This window comes from Cyphomyrmex costatus, unplaced genomic scaffold (assembly GCF_001594065.2).
Source record: "Cyphomyrmex costatus isolate MS0001 unplaced genomic scaffold, Ccosl1.0 scaffold40, whole genome shotgun sequence".
In the NCBI taxonomy this organism is placed as follows: domain Eukaryota; kingdom Metazoa; phylum Arthropoda; class Insecta; order Hymenoptera; family Formicidae; genus Cyphomyrmex; species Cyphomyrmex costatus.
In genome coordinates, this window is record NW_017278208.1 from 219,644 (window position 1) to 233,389 (window position 13,746).

At 32.6% G+C, this 13,746-nt stretch overlaps 1 protein-coding gene across 4 annotated transcripts in view; it reads right to left on the reverse strand.

Annotated features, from left to right (window-relative positions):
• The window catches only part of nAChRalpha4 (nicotinic acetylcholine receptor alpha4), a 189,706-nt gene extending 179,282 nt beyond the window's left edge, over positions 1-10,424 (reverse strand). For all 4 annotated transcript variants that reach the window (XM_018543853.1, XM_018543851.1, XM_018543854.1 and 1 more), the window contains exon 1: positions 10,221-10,424. In XM_018543853.1, the coding sequence (XP_018399355.1) occupies positions 10,221-10,424 (204 nt within the window). The remainder of the gene's footprint in view (positions 1-10,220) is intronic.
• Between the last annotated feature and the right edge of the window lie 3,322 nt (positions 10,425-13,746).

Here is a 13,746-nt window from a genome sequence, read left to right on the forward strand (position 1 = left end):
GAGCCAATAACGAATTAAAAATAGTTTTTATCACGTATTTATTGTAAACTGATAGAAAAAGAAATTAAACGTTTCGGACCATGGATACTTCTCTCAGCATATAAAAAAATAAAACAAAATTTTTCCTAACAATTCATGTTATTCCTAGCATTGCACAGTAAAACGTACGTACAGTTCGAATGTTTAAAAATTGTTGCAACGGATAAAGATGATGTACATACTAATAACTTCTGTATCGAAATTTCGTATCATGTAAAAATTTAGAATATAATTAATTCCATTGTTTAGGCAATTAGTCTTCAAATCCTTCGTTGTCAAGTACAGCAACGCAACTGTTGACAATCGGAGTCAGAGAAAATGAAATAAACAACCAGAAACTCGCTACAGAAATGTCTCACTCGAGTGAACGTATAAATTCAAATTTACTATACTTAAATCCAGTAAAGTTTTATTTAACCGAAATTAATTCATCAAAGGATAAACAATATAATATATTTTATCTACAAAAATATTGATATTACAGAATATAAAAGTAGAAATTTAAATTGTGAAAAAATAGAAAGACAATGCTAGATGTTTGCAAAAATCGGTGCTTTTTGATATAGTTGTAACAAACGTTAATCTATATCACCGCTACATTTGCAATTTCGCTTAAAGTTTCAGGATCGTGCCAAATATCAAAGCGAATGCATCAGGCATGATGTAACGAGGTCTTTGGCATGTTGTTATGAATATCAAAGCAGCGGATGCGGCCGGCAAACGCGACGTTGATACGGAAGAGTTCAAGCATCAGATGATAAAGGATAGTATGTGCCCTCTGTAATTTAGAAAGCCTTATAATGTAAATTACTTGTCACGCGTCATTTCCTAATATTTTACTTTGCGTAAATACATATAATTTTATACATTTAAGGTCTATTTTCTATTCCTACACTAGATTGCACTAGAATATTCTCTTTCTCGCTAAATATTAAATATATACTTATTTCGCTTTAAGTGAAACCAAAAGTGTACAGTTTAGCCACAAAAAAAAAACAAACCCATAATTTTTAATCAAGTACTATCTTATTTTCAAAACCAATTTTTTAAATCTATTTTTGTGGAGAGCCTCGTTACTATTTCTATTTCTCTTTGACTCATTATGCAGTGTCCTCACATTTTTATAAATAATATATTAAAATAAATATTTTACAACTTTTTGATATAATAACTTGAGCTTGGAATTGATTACATAAAACTCTTTGAAAAGAATGTAATCATAATTGTTAAGCTTTTATTTTTAATATTGATTATTAACACAGTTCTTATACAAAACAGAAATAGAATTCATAAGGTTATCTTCTCTATGAAAATCCTTCACGAGAATTATTGCGTTTAATCAGTAAATCACCTGCCATACCAGCATCGCCTTAAGGCGAGCGAAACAATTGATTGTTGCATTGTACACGAAAATTATTACGCCATTGCAGCAACGTTTCATCAAAATTCTCATCTATGAATGCAGAATATTCAAGTCGACAACATTCACACCCGCGCGAAAATTTAATTAAGATAACACGCGAAGGCAGGAGGGAAACTTTAGAAATTTACGGGATATACATAACGCAATGTAAATTTGACCGTATGACGATATCGTTCAGTAATTAATGCAACCAACCGATGAACACATCACGCTCTAATCAACGCACTCCTGTTCCAAAAATATTTGTGTATTCAATAACGACTAGAATACATGTGCTGTGTAATTGTAATTCTGATTACAAAATACAAATATTATACTAGCTGCGAAAACAAAATTTAACTTTAACATTCGTAAAATGTGACACTAGTATGCATATATATATAAATTTTCTTGCTTTCGTATATACAATGTAACCGGACGGGTGCAGCGGACAACAAGCGCGGCTTGATTTACGTGACGATATTAAAACGATACATTTATATACTCGTATGCGCGCAGGCACTCTCGTATGCAAATTTCTCCCGTATATCGGCAGGTAGCGGGTAATTTATAAATTTATACGCGATACATAAATCGAATGGCTAAAGTAACAACGATATGCGGCGATGAAATTATCTCGCGTTGATGTCGCGCATCATCAGTTTATGTGTTCACGGTGGACAATGCGACGTCTTTTTTTTTTTAACACGTCACTGGACATTGCACCTGATGACTTCCTTTTGATAACGTGATAACATTGATGCACGCGAGCGCACAGATACGTGCAACCTTCATATGCCGCATCGATCAATTCTCGTTGGCATGAAATCATTACTCTTCACGCCACGACTAATTAATTTTAACTCCTTTCGAGCGAACGATTTTGTGACAAATCGTGGGATTGCGAATCTATTGTATGCGAAAATAATTAAAAATTATTTCGCGCCGTTCACTTGCGACGAGATCACAGCATTTGATTGCACCGCGCGTTTTAATTCTTCCCGGAAGGAAAAATCCAAAGTCGATAATCTCCGGCGAAGCGCCGGCGATTAAACGTCGAAATTTTCGCGACAATCGTCAACCACTTCAGCACTCAAAGTGGATGGATCGCCTTGCCCCGTGAGGCCTCTGTAATACGCTTTAATGAACTCTAATGGAATCCAATCGGTAGTCCTCGAGAACTTTCGAGCCATCGCGCCGTACCAACACGTTCGTTCGTGTCGGTAATACCTTCGCCATTTATCGCGGTAGTGCAGCACAAAGTGCACTGCTTATGATAGATTGTTCCGGCAATGGGGGTAGATCGTACGCGTATCTAAGTCAGGATCATAAATAGTAACGTAATGTAGGAGGAGGTAGAGAGAAAGAGAGAGAGGTGAGGGGAGAGGGAGAGGGAGAAAAAAAAGTAACGCGTATATGCACACACTCTATATACAATATATATAATATATATATATATATATATATACACACACACACATACACAACATATATAGTTCTCAAAATTTTAAAATTATAGTGAAAAAAAGTAAAAACGAGTATTTGGTCTAATTATTCGGTTACTTTTTATATAAAAATGTATTCCTTATATAAAAATGTATATTCTTTAAAAAGCATAATTGTTGGATTAAACAAACTCACCTGTGAAGTTCGATCCTAATTATGCTTCATGTCTTGTCCGGACGGGCCTCCCAGTTCTCTTTTTTTAATCTCTGGTGGCGGTGCTTTTAAATCTATTGTCGATATGGTGTGTATGAGGACATGACTATATATAGTTTCCATTCGAACGAGACAAGAAGCATAATTAGGATCGAACCTTTTCAGTAAGTTCGTTTAATCCATCAGTTATTGCGTCAAATCGATAAAAGAGACGACTTTAGAATTCCATCAATTCAAACTTGGCGTTCATTAGACTTCCGTTTTCTAATTTTTTCCTTAACTTTTGTTCTTCATAAAAAAAAGAGGCAAAAATTAAATACGAGTGAACGTTAAAAATAAAATTATTACAAAGACTTAACAATGGCTTTAGAAGGTGTGATGAGTACGCTATATAGATTACTGCTATTTCGAATATTAAAAACTAATCATTTATATTTTTAGAATATCTCAGTAACGGTTAATCTGAGAATAAAATAGCTACGTACCAGTATATTAATTAATAAAAGAAACATTACCTACATATTTAAAATTCGTTGACTATTTAAGATTGAATTTGTCAATTTTGCCGTAAATAACTACCGAAAAGGTAGTTTATGTTTTAACCTAACGTATCGTACGAACGAAATCTCGCACACGGCGAATCGATACTTCGCCATATCTCACGAGTCACTGATGGATGCTTTCACGCCGCATTCGATCAGCACCGCGGTTTCTTGCGTGATCAAAGCGCGATCACGCGAGTTCTCATTTTCTCGGGATAGCTAAGGTTTACGAGCGCCAAGGCGCTCCGCCAATTTTCTTCGATGCCTGGGCTTGCGAGCGAGGGGCTCGCAAGATTGAGCGGGAGGAAGGTTGCTGAAAGTTAACGAAAGACGGGAAAACGGGTGGAAGCTGAAAAGAAAAAAGGAATACAAGCGTGGACGTCATTGCATCCGATTTTATCGGACTTAAGAGGCATATCCATCAGCGCTGCCAGAACCACGAGCTTTTCTGGCCGACGTCTCGAGGATTCCTCATGCTTTTATAGAGCCTCGTGAAAGTTTTATTCTACTTCAGCCGCGCATCTTCTCGCGGGGAGGAATACTTTCATTTGTATCAAATGAAGCGGTGAGCGAGTGAAGAAGATGCATCATATTCTTACAAAGCTCTCTTTTTCTTTCGTAAATATTTTTTATTTTTTATTATACATTTTGTAATTAAGAGATTAGCGTGCCTCATATGTAACAGTTTTAATCTTAAAGAAATTATTAGTAGAAGCAAAGAATAATTTGCTCTTGAAAATTAGATTATTTTATTTTAGATTATTATATTATTTTAGATTGACTTATTTTTTAAATCAATAACTGGTGAAAAACGGAAGAAAATTATTTTTCATTGTAATTTAAGATAAACTAGGTATATGTGAAAATATTGAATAAAGTAACGATTATTATTTAGATTAAATACTTGAGTTCAATTTTGCATTAATGCATGTGTGATTTTAAAAGATAAATTTTTATTATTATATATTTGTATCATAAAATTTTAATTAAAACTATTAATTAAAAAATATATGTGTATTATATATAAAATATATACATATACATGTATTCTTTCCTTTGTGTAATTATATCTTTAATTAAATTTCCAATTAAATTAAATACGAAATAAAAGAATAAACGAATGGCTGCCTTTAATAATAAATAATATAGATTTACCTTTCATTGATTTCAGTAAGTATTAAGAATAAAATTCCCAGCAAAACGTAACTGACGAATTAAAAGACTTAATTAGTGAAAAATGTAAAATCCATAATTAGGCACATTAATACTTTATTTAAAATATAATAAATTTAAAAAATTATGATCGGTGGTCACTATTCTGGATTTTATAGTGAAAAACGAAAGCAAATACAAAAGATTTGTTTCTTATTCCTGCACTAGTTGAACTAGTTCTAAAAGTGTATACTAAAGTATTTTTTGTTTTCAAAATGGCGATTGTTTTTTGTTCCAGTGCTATAGAACTACGAGTTCACTGTACTGGCTGGACCAAGTCTGGAATCAGTAGATCTGTTATTTATTTCTGCGCTGTCTAAACTGGTGCACACGGTGCAATAAGTTGAAGCAAAACAAACGTATATTTGATTTTTATCTCGCATTAGAACGTTTTCATTCCTTGCCTCGTCAGTGGGATTACACAAGTTCAATTCAGTTCTAGTGCAATCCTCGTGCAGGAAACAGAACAGCAATAATGCGCGCGCAAGCACGCACACACACAGACACGCTTAAGACATATTAACATAAGTGTTTTTCCAAAGAAAATATGTGAGTGTATTCAAAAGTATCACGAAAAACGTCACGTTTAAAGTCGAAATTTTTCAACTATCTATTGTCAAAGCTGGAAGCTTTCCCTACAAAATCGTTTTTACAAAATGTTTCTACGATTTTTGGTTCCTGAGTTATTTGCGAGTTAAGTAAAGGGAAAAACATTTTGATTTTAAATGCTTATAACTCCGTTCAAAATCATTGTACAGTAATTTAGAAATCAGATTCTTAAGCTGAAACTTTGCTCTATCGAATGATATAATCGCTAATTTTTTAAATGTACAATATGCTTATATTTTTTTTGAGTTAGAAAATGAGTTTGAAATGGCTTTTCCAAACAACCTAATACTATGTTTCAGTGAGCGAGAACGATAGTCTTTATCGCTGCTTCACTTGCTCAACACCGAAGCGATGGCGACGTCACTTGGTGAGACAAAGTGGTGGGAATGGTTCTCTGTGGCGGCAGAGGTCAAATGTGTGCATCACTGCCCGAGATCAGAATCGATAAAGGCGTCAATGGCGACAGATCGCTGCTCGTTTGTGTCCGAGGCAAGAATTCTCCGTGCCGTGTTTCGCAATGAAAGGCATTATAAAGCGTTTCGATTAGCGATAATTGTATTTGCATTTAGAGTGAGAGGGATCAAAATATTAGGTGTTCAAATTAGTTCGGACCGTTTTTTGTGTTCAAAAATGCATTTATTTCAAAACAAAATGAATGAACAGATTAATTAAAGTATTGTCCATCGCGCTGGCTACTACTTTTTCCCATTTCTCAGGCAATTTTTTTCGAATTCCATTTCGAAAAAATGACTTGTCTTTGGAAGCCATCATCTTTTGGAAAATGGACCGAACTAATTTGTACTCCTAATATTTCTCGACTGCGTCCCGCGAGAGATTTACATTTCCGTGGAACGGCGTGGTGGGCAGCAGCCCGTACATATTATTCAACACTCTATAACTGTACCTATTTAGTTATTATGTACTATATTAATAGTAAGTAAAAAAAGTAATTATATAATGTAATAACTATATTTAGTTATCAATTTCAAGTTGGTTAAACTTTAATGCGACATTTGCAGAATTGCGTTAATATAACGTATGCTTCGTACAACGTGTACTTCGCGTATAAAATTTTACCTCGAAAGAAGCAGCGCTCGCAGTTTTCGCGCGCAGACGACAGTGGCACGAAATCCCCGTATTTTACAATGCTGGCGGTCACGTAAATTGCCATATAATTATGCGCTGTGCGCGGATCCCCCGGTTCGGGAAATATAATTACGGCAGAATGAGTCACGTGGAAATTCCTGTGACATACGCTCATAATTACCGGGTCTATAAGTCGTCTGAGAAGGACGACATTACGATGGATATACCGAGTTCCGGCATTAAGTCGAGATAATGGCTTCCCTTATGTTGGATTGTAAAAACAAAACGTGAGAATATTCCTTTTCGTGAATAATATATTTGCATATCGCTAAAATTGCGTTTTCGGAAGGAAACAAAGAGTCACGAGGGGTCACGCAAATCGACCGTGGAGATTTAAGTAATTTGGATTATTACACCAGAAATAAATTCTTGATGAGTTTTCCCTCCGGACGAGCAAATTCTTCTCTTGTGCGTTAAAGCAAATTGTTCCCATTATAATGTTGATTGAACATTAAGCTTTATTGTTGGCCAAATTATAGTTCTTGAAAAATTATGCATAATCTGTAGAAAAATATATTTTGTACTATAATATATTAATATAATTTAAATAAAATGTTAGAACATACCTAATATATAATAATAATATTATTGATATTGGCAATGTTAATATTAATTACATTATTATTAATAATTAAAAGTAATATTAATAATAACTAAAGTTAAAAAATAAAAGAGGAAGATTCTGCATTAGAATTTGTTTTTAGTTTCAATCTATCTGTATTTTCATAAAATAATTTCCATTGAGTGGTACACAACAAAAAAAGAAAAATTTTTTATAAGAAGGAAAAAACCAAAAACAAATTATAATGCAAAATCTTTTCCTACTGATTAGTTACACTTGCAGTTTGTGATTAGAATGATTCAAATATCATAATATTGAAATTTTGCCGGTAAGGTGCAATGTCGAATGCATATCTTATTTCATTCGAATATTCCCGACGGGAGTTCCCGAGAACTTCAGTTGCCGATAGCAATTTTAAGAAATTGCTGTCCTAGCGTATATTTTTACGAGACTGAAATTGTGATATTATTCTTTAACGTTATGTAATGATTGTGTGGTGTTATTTCAAGAATATTATTAGTTCTGTATATCCGCCAATTTTTTACCAAACTTATCTACAAAACTTTTAATTACACTGTGTGGTATGTTTTATTAATCAATGTTTGTTTATAATGCGATAGAATTTTGTAATATTACATGTCATGTTATATATATATATAAATTTGTATTTTCTCTCCATATAGGACTTTTATTTCATTTTATAATAGTTATTGTATATTAATAACTAGCGATTTAAGAAGACCGTAGTAAAGTTGAAACTCATTCCGCTATAGAAATTATTATTTTTTAATAAAAAAAATTTAATTATATGTGCGAAGATCCAGCCTGCTCGGTTTTGGCCTGTATATTAATTGATTTATATATTTAGTTATTAACTTTATGTAATGAGCGAACATATTGTTAGGGGATAATGCCACTCTAGAATTAATACGTAATTAACTCTGTCTATTTCCCTTCTAATTCCAAAAGTTTTAATAAAAATATATTTGTTTTTTATTTGATTAATATATTGTTAAATATGTGTGTATGAATGCGCGCGCGCGTGTGTGTGTGTGTGTAATATATTATTTAATGCACTGTAAAAAAGCTCTATAACTGAATTAAAATATGTATTTGTTTTATCATATTATTTTTCATTGGAAAAAACGTTATTAATAGATCATAAATGAATTTGATAAAACGATTTATTAAATGCAGTATGCACGATGAATTTGAACAGAGAGAAGACGCAATCTAACAAAGTAGTTAATTAATTTATGCATGTGTTGTTAGCTATAAGTGCTTTGTTGCCAAACAGACGCAAGAATAGCTAGATGCATAAGTATAAGCTAGTTCTGACAGAGTTACTGAGTATGAAGATATTCTCTGATTCTCATTATACCTTTATCACGTATATTGCTCTGGTGACAAACAAGTGTAATGCCTTGTTTCTTGTTAATTGATTCTTGTGATCTGATTTTACCTAATTGTCATTAGCTAAAGCTATTAAGTATTATATTGAATTATACAGAGTGTCTAATAATTATTAGCATTTGAAATATCTTGGAATTTTAGTTTTATACAAATTTTTCTCTAGATTCTATAGATTTAAAATATTTCAAATGCTAATAGTTATTGGGACACCCTGTATATCATAATCTGCACAACAAATTTTAAACTCCACAAATATATCTAAATTTTTATTATCTATATTGAATATTTTTCTTATTGAATACAATAGTATTAAATTGTTACATATACATATGTATCGCAAATTAATTATATTATTAGTTAATTATATTATTAATAAGTGTAACCTATTAAGATAGAACCTTAAATTATGCTTTTAAAAGCTTTTATATTTTAATTTAACGAAACACAATCATAACAGTAACTAAAATTTTGTCAAAATTCACCTAAGTCCTAAGTAATTATTCCAATTACTTGAGATTCATGCAATTTTCTTTTGCGACAATTTGGATTTCTACGATAGTTTCCAAAAGAGTATCTTAACCCGAATGGCAAATTAGCCATTCTAAAATGTCCGTGGACTTTATAAGCTATTGATTTTATAATAGCTGTAACACGCACTTTAATACTTACACAAGTTTAACTATTGTCTTAGAGAGTGCAATATCAGCAAAGTTTAAAGACACTCTATACAGATACTTTGGATGTAGGTAACTATTATTACTTCGAAGTAGAAGGAAAGACAACACTTCTGTATGCTCCTTCTTTTACGATCAAACCACGAGAGAATTAGTGGCCGAATGGCAAGAATTAAATAAATAAAATGAGATTCTTTTTTTGAAAAATTAAAGGTAAGTATAAAATGTTTTTCTAATAGATTTTGTTTCACAATTTGCACCTATCTTTTTATTATATTTTATATTGATGTATATTGTATATCTGTTATTTAATGCTACACTTTGAGGATGCACTTAGGTATGACATATTTAACTCAATTCGATTGCTGATAATTTTTATAAAAATAAACACATTGTAAACAATTTTTTTATGTAAAACGCCAAACATTAAAGAACAGAATTAAAACAGTATTAAGCAAATGCATGTTTCTTTATTAATAAAAATAATTATTATAGACAAATGAAGAAGCATTGAAAAAGTTTCGAAATAAAGACCAAGTATACCATACCTAAAAGACGCAGTTTAAGGATTACGAAATATTTAATTGGCGCTAATATAGATTACTGAAAATCTCTAATAGCGCTCCTGATGTAACATATCGTGTTACATCAGGATATATTTGTGGATAATATTATTTTATCCACAAATATATTTTAATTTATAACAAGTATAGATACTTGCCAATTATTATATCAACAATTTTTACGATTATGAATAGCTAATGATGATCGACTATTGTAATAGCAGACTTTATGATTAATGTGTATCAATAATGTCAAAATTTGTCTGAACTTGCTCATGATAGCTATTAGGTATAGGTTATAGTTCAGCAATTGTATCGCTAATGTAGTTTTACGATACGAGATTTATACTGTAGAATATCTTTTAGTTTTTAACAACGTTTCAAAAAAGATTTACTTACCACATCTATAAGTTGCGAGAGCTTAAGCTTGATGCATACGCGCAGCACGTCTGAGGTGTTTACCACGGGGCGCACGAGTTTGTTGTAATTGGACAGCAAGTCGTCGTAAAGGCGTTTCGCGTCCGGATTTCCAGCAACAGCTCCGTGCACGACCAGCGCCGAAAAAAACCATACGCGCAGCGTTTCCCCGATTATGGGGGGCATCATGATCTCCCGATTCCTCCACTGTGAACGACTCGCCTGGCCCCTTTATATCTTCTTTCAGCGCGCAAACCACGTATCTAACAATAAGTAAAAAGATGTGGGTCAGCTATAATACTATTATCTCTTGGCATTCACGTGAAAGAGCATCGCTTGGGAATCTCTTAATCAATGTAATTTTCATTATTTCTTGTTGAAATAAATTACAGTGTAATTTAATTAAGATACACACTTCTATCATTGATTTTTACTCTATTGGAAAAGTTAATCAACATTCTTAATAAAATTCGTTAATTTGTATCTTTCATTGCTCACTAATTAATTCTCGGATTAAATATCTCTACAATTAATTCCAAGTGAATCTTATTAGTTAGGAAAATTTTCACTTGAAATTTAATTAAGAAGTTAAGAGAAAAGATGGTTTCTCAAGTTTTTCTTTTAAGAAAAAAAAAAATCCACAAAATTGCTCCAAAATGTGTAGGCTTGAGAGAATGCATAAATTCTGATATACCATGTATACACGAACACACAAGCGAAACTCTAAGTTAAGTCGCTGCGTTACACACCTTGCCAGACTATACTTCGTTACGTGCAATTCCCGGTGTATAGCATACCCTGGAATGAGAGCGATACAACTTGGTCCGCGGGCGGATTTATGGGTACAAGTAACGGGTTCAACCCTCTTCTCCTCCAGCCTCTCCCTTCCCGAGTGCCGCGCAAAAAATTTCGTTGCTTTGAATATAAAAATAATGTCGCTCAATGTAAAGTGTACATTTTCGCCTGAAATTTAATCCCTAAAAATTCTTTCTTCTTTTATTCTTTTATTCTTTTACTAAAACTATAAAATGTTTGAGATCGCGAAAGATTTATCAGTTTTGCGAATATTACAACGAAACCTGCTGCGGTAATGCGAATACAACAATAATTGCAACCCTATGTAACTATGGCGATACGAGTCGGAAGTACGACAATGAACGATCCTACGATCGCAAACTATACGATGCGTAACGACGTTAAAGTGTTCGTGTGAAATCGAACCGATTAACCGCGGTAAGCCGACACTTGGCGCAGGGCGTAGTACGGGCGTTGATTTTCAACGCGTATTAGAACACTAATTCGAAGCCACATCATGAATTGATCGCACGCTTCGGGAATCATGAGGTGCTTCACATTTTGACTGAAATTTAACAAAGTCCAAACGAATAGAACGGCGAACCACGCGACGATTTCATTGCGAATACGATGATTAAGCGAGTTAGCAGACCAATTTTAAACTCGGACGAAGCGGATTGTTCTCTTTTCTTCTACAAAAACGAGAATGTTACATGACAGAATTGCGACAATTACAGCAAACCCTGTGGCACTTGTTTTTAACACAATTTTTAATGTTTTATCGCCAAAGAAGTGATATATAAAGTGATCTATAAAAAGTTAAACTTACACATTACCTTAATCTGAAAGAAATTGTAGTTCATTATTTTAAGAAGTTTGCAACAAATAAATAATAAATAATTTAGATTTATAATATTTGGGAGTTTAAATGCGTCCGAGCGTGTAATTTGCAATAATTAGACTACGACGTTATTAATGTAAATAAATAACTTGTTTAATATTTTATGTACTTCTCTATGTTACAACAAAATGGAATTTGAGTATAATTATTCTGTAATTATTATAAATGTTGTCTTTCTGTGTTTATAAAAAAAATTGTAATAGAAAAACTAAAGAAAGAAATTTGGACTACTTCTTACTCTCTACATCTCTATGTATATTTCTATCTCAAGACTTTAATATACCTTTAAGAAAGAGCATAAGTTTATATGCGCATTTACCAAATACTATTATCCAACAAAGTTGCTAAACGAGATAATAGAACCGCAAGTGAAACAATATTTTAAAAGCTTCCGTATCTTCTAGGAAATTTTTTTCTAAAAATAACAATTGTGTAATACAGAAGAACTGGTAAGAGTTAAATTAATAGAAATAATTTATCAAAAATTCAAATAAAATAATGAAATACAATGATTTAATTATAAATTTTACTTTAACATTTGACGAATTAACATGTTTCAACTATATGATTCAGCCTTCCTCAGATGTTCAACAATTATATAACATATAAAAACCAACATATATTCTAAACCGCAAAATTGATGTACATTAAAAACGATGGGATGGACAAGATAAAATTGTTCAGCAAGAACGATTGAAAGACCGAAGATATTGAATAGAAATTTTTTCTATTTACAGAGGAGACAACTGGCGCCGAAATGTTAACCCTATGTAACTAATATATTATAGAATTGCTAACTCTCTCTGTCTCTCTCCCTCTCTCTCTCGCGCGCGCGCGAATATATAGTTTGTTTAAACTTCTTGATATTTGCTTTTAATGAAATTATCTAAAAATTTATGTAAACTTACAATTAGTTTAGTTCAAACATAATAGACAACCTTATTTGTTTTTAAAATTTACAAATAACATTTGATTTTTACTAACGCGATTATTTGAGCCATGGTAATTATATACATGGTAATGTATACCATTGCTGCAAATCGGACTTTTTATTTGAAACATGTATGATTGAATTATCGTCACTATTCTGAAATCTTGCCGTTGCTGTTTGACTCGAGCAAGCAATTCCTTTCCTGTCAGGTAAGCGACTTCGAGACCGTAACTCATGTCCATGTCGACGCAGTCGTTGTGGCCGATACGCGGGTATTAACGACGGGAATTTACGTGAGTACATACGCCCAGCGACGAGGAAGGATCGATCAACGCCCTGGTCCCGCCTCGTCTGCCACCGCGCGAATGTCTAATTGCTGTTGCGCTGCTAACTGGGTCAACGGTATATTATTTCGGATTAGCGAGCCGAGGAGAGCCAACCTCACGACGTTGTCATCAGCCTAGAACCCGTCTGGACAAAACCGGAATGCACTAAGAATCTCTGTTCGATATTAAAATCGTCAACGTTGAATCTGATAGCATCGAGTTTGAAAATATAAATTTCAGAAATATTTATTTTGATCTTTGTAGTAATAATTACTTTTTCATTATTCCAATTTCTAAATTTGCCGTTTCTAATACGTTATTCATATAATTTTGTCATTTTGTGAATGTATACTAAAATGACTGTAGGAAACAAATGTTACAATAATCGAATTATGTTTTATTATTGAATTTAAATATAATACTATTCTGATATAGCGACTGTGATGCATATTAAAGCCTTACACTGATTTAATCTGTGTCAAAGTAAAATATAAGTAATATTAAATACAGTATTTTTTTAATGCAAGTATACAACAAATTAAACTACTATAGTAG